Below are 21,508 nucleotides of genomic sequence, written 5' to 3'. Positions count from 1 at the left end.
CTTTATGGACTTTTAAAAATGACAAAATGCTGGACTGTCAATGGAGGGACAGACATCTCTCATATTTCATTTAAAATATCTTAATTTGTGTTCTGAAGATGAACGAAAGTCTTACTGGTTTTGGGGTTTGATTGAGTAAATGACAACCAACAATTAAGGCTCTCTTCTGCGGGTGTAAGGGTCAACCGGCTGTGCTCCAGACTGACCCACATCACTTAGACATGTTGCTTTTTAACAAGACCAGTCAAGGTGTGGATTGAGGTAGGCCTGCTATTTTCATTTGACAGGAAAAACTATTCCCGTTGTTCAAAGCTTCAAACGGATTCAGTGTATTTTTGTTTTTTCTCATCTCAATTTAGTAATTATTTTAGTGAAAATATTTAGTGTAGGCCGATTTATTTTATGCTTTTTATTTAAATAATTGTATTTTCTCTGTCAGAAACGCTGCATGTGTGTGAACATGTGACTCATTTGAACTATGCCCGTTGATCACGCCTCTTGTGCTCTGATTGGTTGAAGGACTATCCAATCGTGTACGGACTCATATGAACTATGCCCGTTGATCACGCCTCTTGTGCTCTGATTGGTTGAAGGACTATCCAATCGCGTACGGACTCATTTGAACTATGCCCGTTGATCACGCCTCTTGTGCTCTGATTGGTTGAAGGACTATCCAATCGCGTACGGACTCATATGAACTATGCCTGTTGATCACGCCTCTTGTGCTCTGATTGGTTGAAGGACTATCCAATCGTGTACGGACTCATTTGAACTATGCCCGTTGATCCCGCCTCTTGTGCTCTGATTGGTTGAAGGACTATCCAATCGTGTACGGACTCATTTGAACTATGCCCGTTGATCACGCCTCTTGTGCTCTGATTGGTTGAAGGACTATCCAATCGCGTACGGACTCATTTGAACTATGCCCGTTGATCACGCCTCTTGTGCTCTGATTGGTTGAAGGACTATCCAATCGCGTACGGACTCATTTGAACTATGCCCGTTGATCACGCCTCTTGTGCTCTGATTGGTTGAAGGACTATCCAATCGTGTACGGACTCATTTGAACTATGCCCGTTGATCACGCCTCTTGTGCAATAGAAAATACAGTGCAGACTCCTCAGAGAGAAGTTCAATCTGAACTTAATTTGGTGATAGCCAGACAAATGGAAACCAATACTTTGACCCGGAACACAAAAGTTGTACCCAGATTTTTAACAAACAAAATAATCAAAAAAGAGAATGAGGATCAAGTAGACCCAATATCTAAATGCCATACCTGTGGCGATCTCTGTGACGGATGGGTCGTGCCTCGTATAGAAAACTCTGGCACACAGTGCCGAAAGATTCTTCGTCTTCTCAACAGCATTTTGGTATGAGGAGAGCAGCGCATCTGTGATACTCTGGGCTTCGGGTGTGTGTGTGGCGCTGAAACACACACTCAGAGACACGGAGGCGTATCGACCGCAGCTGGACTGCAGGAGCCGGCATTGGACAGAACCGCCGTGGGCCTCTGAGACGCTGCGATGGGACGGCCTGTCTGTGGGACGGTCCTGCACCGCGATCACATGCAGCTCCACCGCGGCTCCTCTGGGTAAAGATGGGACAACCGCCACACTGACCTCCACCTGCGCTGCACCATCACTGTTCTCCTGGGCACACACACACAAAACAAGCCCAACACACTCAATCAAAACATCCACAAGAACTCACACTGCTAAAAATATTTATCTTACTTAGTATTTTTGTCTTGTTTCTAGTCTAAATATCTAAAAATTTGTACGTTAAGAAACATTTACTAGACAAGTACAAATGATTGTCTTGTTTTGGGGAAAAATAACTCAAAATGAAGAGAGTTTTTGCTTAAAATAAGATAAATAATCTGCCAATGGGGTGATAATAATAATCTTAATTCAAACAGAAAACAAGCTGATTTTTCTCATCCCATTGCCAGATTATTCTCTCAATTCTGACTTTATATCTCTCAATTCTGACTTTATATCTCTCTATTCTGACTTTATATCTCTCAATTCCGACTTTATATCTCTCAATTCCGACTTTATATCTCTCAATTCTGACTTTATATCTCTCAATTCTGACTTTATATCTCTCAATTCTGACTTTATATCTCTCAATTCTGACTTTATATCTCTCAATTCTGACTTTATATCTCTCAATTCTGACTTTATATCTCTCAATTCTAACTTTATATCTCTCAATTCTGACTTTATATCTCTCAATTCTGACTTTATATCTCTCAATTCTGACTTTATATCTCTCAATTCTGACTTTATATCTCAATTCTGACTTTATATCTCTCAATTCTGACTTTATATCTCAATTCTGACTTTATATCTCTCAATTCTGACTTTATATCTCTCAATTCTGACTTTATATCTCTCAATTCTGACTTTATATCACAATTCTGACTTTATATCTCTCAGTTCTGACTTTATATCACAATTCTGACTTTATATCTCTCAATTCTGACTTTATATCTCACAATTCTGACTTTATATCTCTCAATTCTGACTTTATATCTCTCAATTCTGACTTTATATCTCTCAATCCTGACTTTATATCTCTCAATTCTGACTTTATATCTCTCAATTCCGACTTTATATCTCTCAATTCCGACTTTATATCTCTCAATTCTGACTTTATATCTCTCAATTCTGACTTTATATCTCTCAATTCTGACTTTATATCTCTCAATTCTGACTTTATATCTCTCAATTCTGACTTTATATCTCTCAATTCTGACTTTATATCTCTCAATTCTAACTTTATATCTCTCAATTCTGACTTTATATCTCTCAATTCTGACTTTATATCTCTCAATTCCGACTTTATATCTCTCAATTCTGACTTTATATCTCTCAATTCTGACTTTATATCTCTCAATTCTGACTTTATATCTCTCAATTCTGACTTTATATCTCAATTCTGACTTTATATCTCTCAATTCTGACTTTATATCTCTCAATTCTGACTTTATATCTCTCAATTCTGACTTTATATCACAATTCTGACTTTATATCTCTCAATTCTGACTTTATATCACAATTCTGACTTTATATCTCTCAATTCTGACTTTATATCTCACAATTCTGACTTTATATCTCTCAATTCTGACTTTATATCTCTCAATTCTGACTTTATATCTCACAATTCTGACTTTATATCTCTCAATTCTGACTTTATATCTCTCAATTCTGACTTTATATCTCTCAATTCTGACTTTATATCACAATTCTGACTTTATATCTCTCAATTCTGACTTTATATCACAATTCTGACTTTATATCTCTCAATTCTGACTTTATATCTCACAATTCTGACTTTATATCTCTCAATTCTGACTTTATATCACAATTCTGACTTTATATCTCTCAGTTCTGACTTTATATCACAATTCTGACTTTATATCTCTCAATTCTGACTTTATATCTCACAATTCTGACTTTATATCTCTCAATTCTGACTTTATATCTCTCAATTCTGACTTTATATCTCTCAATTCTGACTTTATATCTCTCAATTCTGACTTTATATCTCTCAATTCTGACTTTATATCTCTCAATTCTGACTTTATATCTCTCAGTTCTGACTTTATATCACAATTCTGACTTTATATCTCTCAATTCTGACTTTATATCTCTCAGTTCTGACTTTATATCACAATTCTGACTTTATATCTCTCAGTTCTGACTTTGTATCACAATTCTGACTTTATATCTCTCAATTCCGACTTTATATCTCACAATTCCGACTTTATATCTCACAATTCTGACTTTATATCTCTCAATTCTGACTTTATATCTCTCAATTCTGACTTTATATCTCACAATTCTGACTTTATATCTCACAATTCTGACTTTATATCTCTCAATTCTGACTTTATATCTCTCAATTCTGACTTTATATCTCTCAATTCTGACTTTATATCTCTCAATTCTGACTTTATATCTCTCAATTCTGACTTTATATCTCTCTATTCTGACTTTATATCTCTCTATTCTGACTTTATATCTCTCTATTCTGACTTTACTTCTCTCAATTCTGACTTTATATCTCTCAATTCTGACTTTATTTCTCTCAATTCTGACTTTATATCTCACAATTCTGACTTTATATCTCTCAATTCTGACTTTATATCTCTCAATTCTGACTTTATATCTCTCAATTCTGACTTTATATCTCTCAATTCTGACTTTATATCTCACAATTCTGACTATATCTGTCAATTCTGACTTTATATCACACAATTCTGACTTTATATCTCACAATTCTGACTTTATATCTCTCAATTCTGACTTTATATCTCTCAATTCTGACTTTATATCTCTCAATTCTGACTTTATATCTCTCAATTCTGACTTTATATCACACAATTCTGACTTTATATCTCTCAATTCTGACTTTATATCTCACAATTCTGACTTTATATCTCTCAATTCTGACTTTATATCTCTCAATTCTGACTTTATATCTCACAATTCTGACTTTATATCTCTCAATTCTGACTTTATATCTCTCAATTCTGACTTTATATCTCTCAATTCTGACTTTATATCACGCAATTCTGGCTTTATATCTCACAATTCTGACTTTATATCTCTCAATTCTGACTTTATATCTCTCAATTCTGACTTTATATCTCTCAATTCTGACTTTATATCACGCAATTCTGGCTTTATATCACGCAATTCTGGCTTTATATCTCTCAATTCTGACTTTATATCTCACAATTCTGACTTTATATCTCTCAATTCTGACTTTATATCTCTCAATTCTGACTTTATATCTCTCAATTCTGACTTTATATCACACAATTCTGACTTTATATCTCTCAATTCTGACTTTATATCTCTCAATTCTGACTTTATATCTCTCAATTCCGACTTTATATCTCTCAATTCCGACTTTATATCTCTCAATTCCGACTTTATATCTCTCAATTCCGACTTTATATCTCAAAATTCCGACTTTATATCTCTCAATTCTGACTTTATATCTCTCAATTCTGACTTTATATCTCACAATTCTGACTTTATATCTCTCAATTCTGACTTTATATCTCTCAATTCTGACTTTATATCTCTCAATTCTGACTTTATATCTCTCAATTCTGACTTTATATCTCTCAATTCCGACTTTATATCTCTCAATTCTGACTTTATATCTCACAATTCTGACTTTATATCTCTCAATTCTGACTTTATATCACTCAATTCCGACTTTATATCTCTCAATTCTGACTTTATATCTCTCAATTCTGACTTTATATCTCTCAATTCCGACTTTATATCTCTCAATTCCGACTTTATATCTCTCAATTCCGACTTTATATCTCTCAATTCTGACTTTATATCTCACAATTCTGACTTTATATCTCTCAATTCTGACTTTATATCTCTCAATTCTGACTTTATATCTCTCAATTCCGACTTTATATCTCTCAATTCCGACTTTATATCTCTCAATTCTGACTTTATATCTCACAATTCTGACTTTATATCTCTCAATTCTGACTTTATATCTCTCAATTCTGACTTTATATCTCTCAATTCTGACTTTATATCTCTCAATTCTGACTTTATATCACAATTCTGACTTTATATCTCTCAATTCTGACTTTATATCACAATTCTGACTTTATATCTCTCAATTCTGACTTTATATCTCACAATTCTGACTTTATATCTCTCAATTCTGACTTTATATCACAATTCTGACTTTATATCTCTCAGTTCTGACTTTATATCACAATTCTGACTTTATATCTCTCAATTCTGACTTTATATCTCACAATTCTGACTTTATATCTCTCAATTCTGACTTTATATCTCTCAATTCTGACTTTATATCTCTCAATTCTGACTTTATATCTCTCAATTCTGACTTTATATCTCTCAATTCTGACTTTATATCTCTCAATTCTGACTTTATATCTCTCAATTCTGACTTTATATCTCTCAATTCTGACTTTATATCTCTCAGTTCTGACTTTATATCACAACTCTGACTTTATATCTCTCAATTCCGACTTTATATCTCACAATTCCGACTTTATATCTCACAATTCTGACTTTATATCTCTCAATTCTGACTTTATATCTCTCAATTCTGACTTTATATCTCACAATTCTGACTTTATATCTCACAATTCTGACTTTATATCTCTCAATTCTGACTTTATATCTCTCAATTCTGACTTTATATCTCTCAATTCTGACTTTATATCTCTCAATTCTGACTTTATATCTCTCTATTCTGACTTTATATCTCTCTATTCTGACTTTATATCTCTCTATTCTGACTTTATTTCTCTCAATTCTGACTTTATATCTCTCAATTCTGACTTTATTTCTCTCAATTCTGACTTTATATCTCACAATTCTGACTTTATATCTCTCAATTCTGACTTTATATCTCTCAATTCTGACTTTATATCTCTCAATTCTGACTTTATATCACACAATTCTGACTTTATATATCTCAATTCTGACTTTATATCTCACAATTCTGACTTTATATCTCTCAATTCTGACTTTATATCTCTCAATTCTGACTTTATATCTCACAATTCTGACTTTATATCTCTCAATTCTGACTTTATATCTCTCAATTCTGACTTTATATCTCTCAATTCTGACTTTATATCACGCAATTCTGGCTTTATATCTCACAATTCTGACTTTATATCATGCAATTCTGGCTTTATATCACGCAATTCTGGCTTTATATCTCTCAATTCTGACTTTATATCTCTCAATTCTGACTTTATATCTCACAATTCTGACTTTATATCTCTCAATTCTGACTTTATATCTCTCAATTCTGACTTTATATCACACAATTCTGACTTTATATCTCTCAATTCTGACTTTATATCTCACAATTCTGACTTTATTTCTCTCAATTCTGACTTTATATCTCTCAATTCTGACTTTATTTCTCTCAATTCTGACTTTATATCTCACAATTCTGACTTTATATCTCTCAATTCTGACTTTATATCTCTCAATTCTGACTTTATATCTCTCAATTCTGACTTTATATCACACAATTCTGACTTTATATCTCACAATTCTGACTTTATATCTCTCAATTCTGACTTTATATCTCTCAATTCTGACTTTATATCTCACAATTCTGACTTTATATCTCTCAATTCTGACTTTATATCACACAATTCTGACTTTATATCTCTCAATTCTGACTTTATATCTCTCAATTCTGACTTTATATCTCTCAATTCTGACTTTATATCTCTCAATTCTGACTTTATATCACACAATTCTGACTTTATATCTCTCAATTCTGACTTTATATCTCACAATTCTGACTTTATATCTCTCAATTCTGACTTTATATCTCTCAATTCTGACTTTATATCTCACAATTCTGACTTTATATCTCTCAATTCTGACTTTATATCTCTCTATTCTGACTTTATATCTCTCAGTTCTGACTTTATATCTCTCAATTCTGACTTTATATCTCTCAATTCTGACTTTATATCTCACAATTCTGACTTTATATGTCTCAATTCTGACTTTATATCACACAATTCTGACTTTATATCTCACAATTCTGACTTTATATCTCTCAATTCTGACTTTATATCTCTCAATTCTGACTTTATATGTCTCAATTCTGACTTTATATCACACAATTCTGACTTTATATCTCACAATTCTGACTTTATATGTCTCAATTCTGACTTTATATCTCACAATTCTGACTTTATATCTCTCAATTCTGACTTTATATCACACAATTCTGACTTTATATCTCTCAATTCTGACTTTATATCTCTCAATTCTGACTTTATATCTCTCAATTCTGACTTTATATCTCACAATTCTGACTTTATATCTCTCAATTCTGACTTTATATCTCTCAATTCTGACTTTATATCTCTCAATTCTGACTTTATATCTCACAATTCTGACTTTATATCTCTCAATTCTGACTTTATATCTCTCAATTCTGACTTTATATCTCTCAATTCTGACTTTATATCTCTCAATTCTGACTTTATATCTCACAATTCTGACTTTATATCTCTCAATTCTGACTTTATATCTCTCAATTCTGACTTTATATCTCTCAATTCTGACTTTATATCTCACAATTCTGACTTTATATCTCTCAATTCTGACTTTATATGTCTCAATTCTGACTTTATATCACACAATTCTGACTTTATATCTCACAATTCTGACTTTATATCTCTCAATTCTGACTTTATATCACACAATTCTGACTTTATATCTCACAATTCTGACTTTATATCTCTCAATTCTGACTTTATATCTCTCAATTCTGACTTTATATCTCACAATTCTGACTTTATATCTCTCAATTCTGACTTTATATCACACAATTCTGACTTTATATCTCTCAATTCTGACTTTATATCTCTCAATTCTGACTTTATATCTCTCAATTCTGACTTTATATCTCTCAATTCTGACTTTATATCACACAATTCTGACTTTATATCTCTCAATTCTGACTTTATATCTCACAATTCTGACTTTATATCTCTCAATTCTGACTTTATATCTCTCAATTCTGACTTTATATCTCACAACTCTGACTTTATATCTCTCAATTCTGACTTTATATCTCACAATTCTGACTTTATATGTCTCAATTCTGACTTTATATCACACAATTCTGACTTTATATCTCACAATTCTGACTTTATATCTCTCAATTCTGACTTTATATCTCTCAATTCTGACTTTATATCTCACAATTCTGACTTTATATCTCTCAATTCTGACTTTATATCACACAATTCTGACTTTATATCTCTCAATTCTGACTTTATATCTCTCAATTCTGACTTTATATCTCTCAATTCTGACTTTATATCTCTCAATTCTGACTTTATATCTCTCAATTCTGACTTTATATCTCTCAATTCTGACTTTATATCTCACAATTCTGACTTTATATCTCTCAATTCTGACTTTATATCTCTCAATTCTGACTTTATATCACGCAATTCTGGCTTTATATCTCACAATTCTGACTTTATATCACGCAATTCTGGCTTTATATCACGCAATTCTGGCTTTATATCTCTCAATTCTGACTTTATATCTCACAATTCTGACTTTATATCTCTCAATTCTGACTTTATATCTCTCAATTCTGACTTTATATCACACAATTCTGACTTTATATCTCACAATTCTGACTTTATATCTCACAATTCTGATTTTATATCTCTCAATTCTGACTTTGTATCTCACAATTCTGACTTTATATCTCTCAATTCTGACTTTATATCTCTCAATTCTGACTTTATATCTCTCAATTCTGACTTTATATCTCTCAATTCTGACTTTATATCTCTCAATTCTGACTTTATATCACACAACTCTGACTTTATATCTCACAATTCTGACTTTATATCTCTCAATTCTGACTTTATATCTCTCAATTCTGACTTTATATCTCTCAATTCTGACTTTATATCTCTCAATTCCGACTTTATATCTCTCAATTCCGACTTTATATCTCTCAATTCCGACTTTATATCTCACAATTCTGACTTTATATCTCTCAATTCTGACTTTATATCTCTCAATTCTGACTTTATATCTCTCAATTCTGACTTTATATCTCTCAATTCTGACTTTATATCTCTCAATTCTGACTTTATATCTCTCAATTCTGACTTTATATCTCTCAACTCTGACTTTATATCTCACAATTCTGACTTTATATCTCTCAATTCTGACTTTATATCTCTCAATTCTGACTTTATATCTCTCAATTCTGACTTTATATCTCTCAATTCTGACTTTATATCTCTCAATTCTGACTTTATATCTCTCAATTCCGACTTTATATCTCTCAATTCCGACTTTATATCTCTCAATTCCGACTTTATATCTCTCAATTCCGACTTTATATCTCTCAATTCCGACTTTATATCTCACAATTCTGACTTTATATCTCTTAATTCTGACTTTATATCTCTCAATTCTGACTTTATATCTCTCAATTCTGACTTTATATCTCTCAATTCTGACTTTATATCACACAATTCTGACTTTATATCACACAATTCTGACTTTATATCTCTCAATTCTGACTTTATATCACACAATTCTGACTTTCTATCTCACAATTCTGACTTTATATCTCTCAATTCTGACTTTAAATCTCTCAATTCTGACTTTATATCACACAATTCTGACTTTATATCACCCAATTCTGACTTTATATCTCTCAATTCTGACTTTATATCACACAATTCTGACTTTATATCTCTCAATTCTGACTTTATATCTCTCAATTCTGACTTTATATGTCTCAATTCTGACTTTATATCTCACAATTCTGACTTTATATCTCTCAATTCTGACTTTATATCTCTCAATTCTGACTTTATATCTCTCAATTCTGACTTTATATCTCTCAATTCTGACTTTATATCTCTCAATTCTGACTTTATATCTCTCAATTCTGACTTTATATCTCTCAATTCTGACTTTATATCTCTCAATTCTGACTTTATATCTCACAATTCTGACTTTATATCTCACAATTCTGACTTTATATCTCTCAATTCTGACTTTATATCTCACAATTCTGACTTTATATCTCTCAATTCTGACTTTATATCACACAATTCTGACTTTATATCACACAATTCTGACTTTATATCTCTCAATTCTGACTTTATATCTCACAATTCTGACTTTATATCTCTCAATTCTGACTTTATATCTCTCAATTCTGACTTTATATCTCTCAATTCTGACTTTATATCTCTCAATTCTGACTTTATATCTCTCAATTCCGACTTGATATCTCTCAATTCTGACTTTATATCTCACAATTCTGACTTTATATCTCTCAATTCTGACTTTATATCACACAATTCTGACTTTATATCACACAATTCTGACTTTATATCTCTCAATTCTGACTTTATATCTCACAATTCTGACTTTATATCTCTCAATTCTGACTTTATATCTCTCAATTCTGACTTTATATCTCTCAATTCTGACTTTATATCTCTCAATTCTGACTTTATATCTCTCAATTCCGACTTTATATCTCTCAATTCTGACTTTATATCTCTCAATTCTGACTTTATATCTCACAATTCTGACTTTATATCTCACAATTCTGACTTTATATCACACAATTCTGACTTTATATCTCAATTCTGACTTTATATCACACAATTCTGACTTTATATCTCTCAATTCTGACTTTATATCACACAATTCTGACTTTATATCACACAATTCTGACTTTATATCTCTCAATTCTGACTTTATATCACACAATTCTGACTTTATATCTCTCAATTCTGACATTATATCTCTCAATTCTGACTTTATATCTCTCAATTCTGACTTTATATCACACAATTCTGACTTTATATCTCTCAAGTCTGACTTTATATCTCTCAATTCTGACTTTATATCTCTCAATTCTGACTTTATATCTCTCAATTCTGACTTTATATCTCACAATTCTGACTTTATATCTCACAATTCTGACTTTATATCTCTCAATTCTGACTTTATATCTCTCAATTCTGACTTTATATCTCTCAATTCTGACTTTATATCACACAATTCTGACTTTATATCTCTCAATTCTGACTTTATATCTCTCAATTCTGACTTTATATCTCTCAATTCTGACTTTATATCTCTCAATTCTGACTTTATATCTCACAATTCTGACTTTATATCTCTCAATTCTGACTTTATATCTCTCAATTCTGACTTTATATCTCTCAATTCTGACTTTATATCTCTCAATTCTGACTTTATATCTCTCAATTCTGACTTTATATCTCTCAATTCTGACTTTATATCTCTCAATTCTGACTTTATATCTCACAATTCTGACTTTATATCTCTCAATTCTGACTTTATATCTCTCAATTCTGACTTTATATCTCTCAATTCTGACTTTATATCTCTCAATTCTGACTTTATATCTCTCAATTCTGACTTTATATCTCTCAATTCTGACTTTATATCTCACAATTCTGACTTTATATCTCTCAATTCTGACTTTATATCTCTCAATTCTGACTTTATATCTCTCAATCCTGACTTTATATCTCTCAATTCTGACTTTATATCTCTCAATTCCGACTTTATATCTCTCAATTCCGACTTTATATCTCTCAATTCTGACTTTATATCTCTCAATTCTGACTTTATATCTCTCAATTCTAACTTTATATCTCTCAATTCTGACTTTATATCTCTCAATTCTGACTTTATATCTCTCAATTCCGACTTTATATCTCTCAATTCTGACTTTATATCTCTCAATTCTGACTTTATATCTCTCAATTCTGACTTTATATCTCTCAATTCTGACTTTATATCTCAATTCTGACTTTATATCTCTCAATTCTGACTTTATATCTCTCAATTCTGACTTTATATCTCTCAATTCTGACTTTATATCACAATTCTGACTTTATATCTCTCAATTCTGACTTTATATCACAATTCTGACTTTATATCTCTCAATTCTGACTTTATATCTCACAATTCTGACTTTATATCTCTCAATTCTGACTTTATATCTCTCAATTCTGACTTTATATCTCACAATTCTGACTTTATATCTCTCAATTCTGACTTTATATCTCTCAATTCTGACTTTATATCTCTCAATTCTGACTTTATATCACAATTCTGACTTTATATCTCTCAATTCTGACTTTATATCACAATTCTGACTTTATATCTCTCAATTCTGACTTTATATCTCACAATTCTGACTTTATATCTCTCAATTCTGACTTTATATCACAATTCTGACTTTATATCTCTCAGTTCTGACTTTATATCACAATTCTGACTTTATATCTCTCAATTCTGACTTTATATCTCACAATTCTGACTTTATATCTCTCAATTCTGACTTTATATCTCTCAATTCTGACTTTATATCTCTCAATTCTGACTTTATATCTCTCAATTCTGACTTTATATCTCTCAATTCTGACTTTATATCTCTCAATTCTGACTTTATATCTCTCAGTTCTGACTTTATATCACAATTCTGACTTTATATCTCTCAATTCTGACTTTATATCTCTCAGTTCTGACTTTATATCACAATTCTGACTTTATATCTCTCAGTTCTGACTTTGTATCACAATTCTGACTTTATATCTCTCAATTCCGACTTTATATCTCACAATTCCGACTTTATATCTCACAATTCTGACTTTATATCTCTCAATTCTGACTTTATATCTCTCAATTCTGACTTTATATCTCACAATTCTGACTTTATATCTCACAATTCTGACTTTATATCTCTCAATTCTGACTTTATATCTCTCAATTCTGACTTTATATCTCTCAATTCTGACTTTATATCTCTCAATTCTGACTTTATATCTCTCAATTCTGACTTTATATCTCTCTATTCTGACTTTATATCTCTCTATTCTGACTTTATATCTCTCTATTCTGACTTTACTTCTCTCAATTCTGACTTTATATCTCTCAATTCTGACTTTATTTCTCTCAATTCTGACTTTATATCTCACAATTCTGACTTTATATCTCTCAATTCTGACTTTATATCTCTCAATTCTGACTTTATATCTCTCAATTCTGACTTTATATCTCTCAATTCTGACTTTATATCTCACAATTCTGACTATATCTGTCAATTCTGACTTTATATCACACAATTCTGACTTTATATCTCACAATTCTGACTTTATATCTCTCAATTCTGACTTTATATCTCTCAATTCTGACTTTATATCTCTCAATTCTGACTTTATATCTCTCAATTCTGACTTTATATCACACAATTCTGACTTTATATCTCTCAATTCTGACTTTATATCTCACAATTCTGACTTTATATCTCTCAATTCTGACTTTATATCTCTCAATTCTGACTTTATATCTCACAATTCTGACTTTATATCTCTCAATTCTGACTTTATATCTCTCAATTCTGACTTTATATCTCTCAATTCTGACTTTATATCACGCAATTCTGGCTTTATATCTCACAATTCTGACTTTATATCTCTCAATTCTGACTTTATATCTCTCAATTCTGACTTTATATCTCTCAATTCTGACTTTATATCACGCAATTCTGGCTTTATATCACGCAATTCTGGCTTTATATCTCTCAATTCTGACTTTATATCTCACAATTCTGACTTTATATCTCTCAATTCTGACTTTATATCTCTCAATTCTGACTTTATATCTCTCAATTCTGACTTTATATCACACAATTCTGACTTTATATCTCTCAATTCTGACTTTATATCTCTCAATTCTGACTTTATATCTCTCAATTCCGACTTTATATCTCTCAATTCCGACTTTATATCTCTCAATTCCGACTTTATATCTCTCAATTCCGACTTTATATCTCAAAATTCCGACTTTATATCTCTCAATTCTGACTTTATATCTCTCAATTCTGACTTTATATCTCACAATTCTGACTTTATATCTCTCAATTCTGACTTTATATCTCTCAATTCTGACTTTATATCTCTCAATTCTGACTTTATATCTCTCAATTCTGACTTTATATCTCTCAATTCCGACTTTATATCTCTCAATTCTGACTTTATATCTCACAATTCTGACTTTATATCTCTCAATTCTGACTTTATATCACTCAATTCCGACTTTATATCTCTCAATTCTGACTTTATATCTCTCAATTCTGACTTTATATCTCTCAATTCCGACTTTATATCTCTCAATTCCGACTTTATATCTCTCAATTCCGACTTTATATCTCTCAATTCTGACTTTATATCTCACAATTCTGACTTTATATCTCTCAATTCTGACTTTATATCTCTCAATTCTGACTTTATATCTCTCAATTCCGACTTTATATCTCTCAATTCCGACTTTATATCTCTCAATTCTGACTTTATATCTCACAATTCTGACTTTATATCTCTCAATTCTGACTTTATATCTCTCAATTCTGACTTTATATCTCTCAATTCTGACTTTATATCTCTCAATTCTGACTTTATATCACAATTCTGACTTTATATCTCTCAATTCTGACTTTATATCACAATTCTGACTTTATATCTCTCAATTCTGACTTTATATCTCACAATTCTGACTTTATATCTCTCAATTCTGACTTTATATCACAATTCTGACTTTATATCTCTCAGTTCTGACTTTATATCACAATTCTGACTTTATATCTCTCAATTCTGACTTTATATCTCACAATTCTGACTTTATATCTCTCAATTCTGACTTTATATCTCTCAATTCTGACTTTATATCTCTCAATTCTGACTTTATATCTCTCAATTCTGACTTTATATCTCTCAATTCTGACTTTATATCTCTCAATTCTGACTTTATATCTCTCAATTCTGACTTTATATCTCTCAATTCTGACTTTATATCTCTCAGTTCTGACTTTATATCACAACTCTGACTTTATATCTCTCAATTCCGACTTTATATCTCACAATTCCGACTTTATATCTCACAATTCTGACTTTATATCTCTCAATTCTGACTTTATATCTCTCAATTCTGACTTTATATCTCACAATTCTGACTTTATATCTCACAATTCTGACTTTATATCTCTCAATTCTGACTTTATATCTCTCAATTCTGACTTTATATCTCTCAATTCTGACTTTATATCTCTCAATTCTGACTTTATATCTCTCTATTCTGACTTTATATCTCTCTATTCTGACTTTATATCTCTCTATTCTGACTTTATTTCTCTCAATTCTGACTTTATATCTCTCAATTCTGACTTTATTTCTCTCAATTCTGACTTTATATCTCACAATTCTGACTTTATATCTCTCAATTCTGACTTTATATCTCTCAATTCTGACTTTATATCTCTCAATTCTGACTTTATATCACACAATTCTGACTTTATATATCTCAATTCTGACTTTATATCTCACAATTCTGACTTTATATCTCTCAATTCTGACTTTATATCTCTCAATTCTGACTTTATATCTCACAATTCTGACTTTATATCTCTCAATTCTGACTTTATATCTCTCAATTCTGACTTTATATCTCTCAATTCTGACTTTATATCACGCAATTCTGGCTTTATATCTCACAATTCTGACTTTATATCATGCAATTCTGGCTTTATATCACGCAATTCTGGCTTTATATCTCTCAATTCTGACTTTATATCTCTCAATTCTGACTTTATATCTCACAATTCTGACTTTATATCTCTCAATTCTGACTTTATATCTCTCAATTCTGACTTTATATCACACAATTCTGACTTTATATCTCTCAATTCTGACTTTATATCTCACAATTCTGACTTTATTTCTCTCAATTCTGACTTTATATCTCTCAATTCTGACTTTATTTCTCTCAATTCTGACTTTATATCTCACAATTCTGACTTTATATCTCTCAATTCTGACTTTATATCTCTCAATTCTGACTTTATATCTCTCAATTCTGACTTTATATCACACAATTCTGACTTTATATCTCACAATTCTGACTTTATATCTCTCAATTCTGACTTTATATCTCTCAATTCTGACTTTATATCTCACAATTCTGACTTTATATCTCTCAATTCTGACTTTATATCACACAATTCTGACTTTATATCTCTCAATTCTGACTTTATATCTCTCAATTCTGACTTTATATCTCTCAATTCTGACTTTATATCTCTCAATTCTGACTTTATATCACACAATTCTGACTTTATATCTCTCAATTCTGACTTTATATCTCACAATTCTGACTTTATATCTCTCAATTCTGACTTTATATCTCTCAATTCTGACTTTATATCTCACAATTCTGACTTTATATCTCTCAATTCTGACTTTATATCTCTCTATTCTGACTTTATATCTCTCAGTTCTGACTTTATATCTCTCAATTCTGACTTTATATCTCTCAATTCTGACTTTATATCTCACAATTCTGACTTTATATGTCTCAATTCTGACTTTATATCACACAATTCTGACTTTATATCTCACAATTCTGACTTTATATCTCTCAATTCTGACTTTATATCTCTCAATTCTGACTTTATATGTCTCAATTCTGACTTTATATCACACAATTCTGACTTTATATCTCACAATTCTGACTTTATATGTCTCAATTCTGACTTTATATCTCATAATTCTGACTTTATATCTCTCAATTCTGACTTTATATCACACAATTCTGACTTTATATCTCTCAATTCTGACTTTATATCTCTCAATTCTGACTTTATATCTCTCAATTCTGACTTTATATCTCACAATTCTGACTTTATATCTCTCAATTCTGACTTTATATCTCTCAATTCTGACTTTATATCTCTCAATTCTGACTTTATATCTCACAATTCTGAGTTTATATCTCTCAATTCTGACTTTATATCTCTCAATTCTGACTTTATATCTCTCAATTCTGACTTTATATCTCTCAATTCTGACTTTATATCTCACAATTCTGACTTTATATCTCTCAATTCTGACTTTATATCTCTCAATTCTGACTTTATATCTCTCAATTCTGACTTTATATCTCACAATTCTGACTTTATATCTCTCAATTCTGACTTTATATGTCTCAATTCTGACTTTATATCACACAATTCTGACTTTATATCTCACAATTCTGACTTTATATCTCTCAATTCTGACTTTATATCACACAATTCTGACTTTATATCTCACAATTCTGACTTTATATCTCTCAATTCTGACTTTATATCTCTCAATTCTGACTTTATATCTCACAATTCTGACTTTATATCTCTCAATTCTGACTTTATATCACACAATTCTGACTTTATATCTCTCAATTCTGACTTTATATCTCTCAATTCTGACTTTATATCTCTCAATTCTGACTTTATATCTCTCAATTCTGACTTTATATCACACAATTCTGACTTTATATCTCTCAATTCTGACTTTATATCTCACAATTCTGACTTTATATCTCTCAATTCTGACTTTATATCTCTCAATTCTGACTTTATATCTCACAACTCTGACTTTATATCTCTCAATTCTGACTTTATATCTCACAATTCTGACTTTATATGTCTCAATTCTGACTTTATATCACACAATTCTGACTTTATATCTCACAATTCTGACTTTATATCTCTCAATTCTGACTTTATATCTCTCAATTCTGACTTTATATCTCACAATTCTGACTTTATATCTCTCAATTCTGACTTTATATCACACAATTCTGACTTTATATCTCTCAATTCTGACTTTATATCTCTCAATTCTGACTTTATATCTCTCAATTCTGACTTTATATCTCTCAATTCTGACTTTATATCTCTCAATTCTGACTTTATATCTCTCAATTCTGACTTTATATCTCACAATTCTGACTTTATATCTCTCAATTCTGACTTTATATCTCTCAATTCTGACTTTATATCACGCAATTCTGGCTTTATATCTCACAATTCTGACTTTATATCACGCAATTCTGGCTTTATATCACGCAATTCTGGCTTTATATCTCTCAATTCTGACTTTATATCTCACAATTCTGACTTTATATCTCTCAATTCTGACTTTATATCTCTCAATTCTGACTTTATATCACACAATTCTGACTTTATATCTCACAATTCTGACTTTATATCTCACAATTCTGATTTTATATCTCTCAATTCTGACTTTGTATCTCACAATTCTGACTTTATATCTCTCAATTCTGACTTTATATCTCTCAATTCTGACTTTATATCTCTCAATTCTGACTTTATATCTCTCAATTCTGACTTTATATCTCTCAATTCTGACTTTATATCACACAACTCTGACTTTATATCTCACAATTCTGACTTTATATCTCTCAATTCTGACTTTATATCTCTCAATTCTGACTTTATATCTCTCAATTCTGACTTTATATCTCTCAATTCCGACTTTATATCTCTCAATTCCGACTTTATATCTCTCAATTCCGACTTTATATCTCACAATTCTGACTTTATATCTCTCAATTCTGACTTTATATCTCTCAATTCTGACTTTATATCTCTCAATTCTGACTTTATATCTCTCAATTCTGACTTTATATCTCTCAATTCTGACTTTATATCTCTCAATTCTGACTTTATATCTCTCAACTCTGACTTTATATCTCACAATTCTGACTTTATATCTCTCAATTCTGACTTTATATCTCTCAATTCTGACTTTATATCTCTCAATTCTGACTTTATATCTCTCAATTCTGACTTTATATCTCTCAATTCTGACTTTATATCTCTCAATTCCGACTTTATATCTCTCAATTCCGACTTTATATCTCTCAATTCCGACTTTATATCTCTCAATTCCGACTTTATATCTCTCAATTCCGACTTTATATCTCACAATTCTGACTTTATATCTCTTAATTCTGACTTTATATCTCTCAATTCTGACTTTATATCTCTCAATTCTGACTTTATATCTCTCAATTCTGACTTTATATCACACAATTCTGACTTTATATCACACAATTCTGACTTTATATCTCTCAATTCTGACTTTATATCACACAATTCTGACTTTCTATCTCACAATTCTGACTTTATATCTCTCAATTCTGACTTTAAATCTCTCAATTCTGACTTTATATCACACAATTCTGACTTTATATCACCCAATTCTGACTTTATATCTCTCAATTCTGACTTTATATCACACAATTCTGACTTTATATCTCTCAATTCTGACTTTATATCTCTCAATTCTGACTTTATATGTCTCAATTCTGACTTTATATCTCACAATTCTGACTTTATATCTCTCAATTCTGACTTTATATCTCTCAATTCTGACTTTATATCTCTCAATTCTGACTTTATATCTCTCAATTCTGACTTTATATCTCTCAATTCTGACTTTATATCTCTCAATTCTGACTTTATATCTCTCAATTCTGACTTTATATCTCTCAATTCTGACTTTATATCTCACAATTCTGACTTTATATCTCACAATTCTGACTTTATATCTCTCAATTCTGACTTTATATCTCACAATTCTGACTTTATATCTCTCAATTCTGACTTTATATCACACAATTCTGACTTTATATCACACAATTCTGACTTTATATCTCTCAATTCTGACTTTATATCTCACAATTCTGACTTTATATCTCTCAATTCTGACTTTATATCTCTCAATTCTGACTTTATATCTCTCAATTCTGACTTTATATCTCTCAATTCTGACTTTATATCTCTCAATTCCGACTTTATATCTCTCAATTCTGACTTTATATCTCTCAATTCTGACTTTATATCTCACAATTCTGACTTTATATCTCACAATTCTGACTTTATATCACACAATTCTGACTTTATATCTCAATTCTGACTTTATATCACACAATTCTGACTTTATATCTCTCAATTCTGACTTTATATCACACAATTCTGACTTTATATCACACAATTCTGACTTTATATCTCTCAATTCTGACTTTATATCACACAATTCTGACTTTATATCTCTCAATTCTGACATTATATCTCTCAATTCTGACTTTATATCTCTCAATTCTGACTTTATATCACACAATTCTGACTTTATATCTCTCAAGTCTGACTTTATATCTCTCAATTCTGACTTTATATCTCTCAATTCTGACTTTATATCTCTCAATTCTGACTTTATATCTCACAATTCTGACTTTATATCTCACAATTCTGACTTTATATCTCTCAATTCTGACTTTATATCTCTCAATTCTGACTTTATATCTCTCAATTCTGACTTTATATCACACAATTCTGACTTTATATCTCTCAATTCTGACTTTATATCTCTCAATTCTGACTTTATATCTCTCAATTCTGACTTTATATCTCTCAATTCTGACTTTATATCTCACAATTCTGACTTTATATATCTCAATTCTGACTTTATATCTCTCAATTCTGACTTTATATCTCACAATTCTGACTTTATATCTCTCAATTCTGACTTGATATCTCTCAATTCTGACTTGATATCTCTCAATTCTGACTTTATATCTCTCAATTCCGACTTTATATCTCTCAATTCCGACTTTATATCTCTCAATTCTGACTTTATATCTCACAATTCTGACTTTATTTCTCTCAATTCTGACTTTATATCTCACAATTCTGACTTTATATCTCTCAATTCTGACTTTATATCTCTCAATTCTGACTTTATATCTCTCAATTCTGACTTTATATCTCACAATTCTGACTTTATATCTCTCAATTCTGACTTGATATCTCTCAATTCTGACTTTATATCTCTCAATTCCGACTTTATATCTCTCAATTCCGACTTTATATCTCTCAATTCTGACTTTATTTCTCTCAATTCTGACTTTATATCTCACAATTCTGACTTTATTTCTCTCAATTCTGACTTTATATCTCACAATTCTGACTTTATATCTCTCAATTCTGACTTTATATCTCTCAATTC

General features: G+C 30.4%; 1 protein-coding gene across 1 annotated transcript in view; it reads right to left on the bottom strand.

The window, feature by feature from the left end:
* Nucleotides 1–21,508, bottom strand: part of dph6 (diphthamine biosynthesis 6) — a 228,992-nt gene that overhangs the window by 15,114 nt on the left and 192,370 nt on the right. Inside the window, exon 14 of the mRNA XM_067456290.1 lies at nucleotides 1,280–1,652. Within this exon, the coding sequence (XP_067312391.1) occupies nucleotides 1,280–1,652 (373 nt within the window). The remainder of the gene's footprint in view (nucleotides 1–1,279; nucleotides 1,653–21,508) is intronic.

This window comes from Pseudorasbora parva, chromosome 10 (genome assembly GCF_024679245.1).
Source record: "Pseudorasbora parva isolate DD20220531a chromosome 10, ASM2467924v1, whole genome shotgun sequence".
Classification (NCBI taxonomy): Eukaryota; Metazoa; Chordata; class Actinopteri; order Cypriniformes; family Gobionidae; genus Pseudorasbora; species Pseudorasbora parva.
This window is presented reverse-complemented; position numbering and strand designations above follow the sequence as displayed.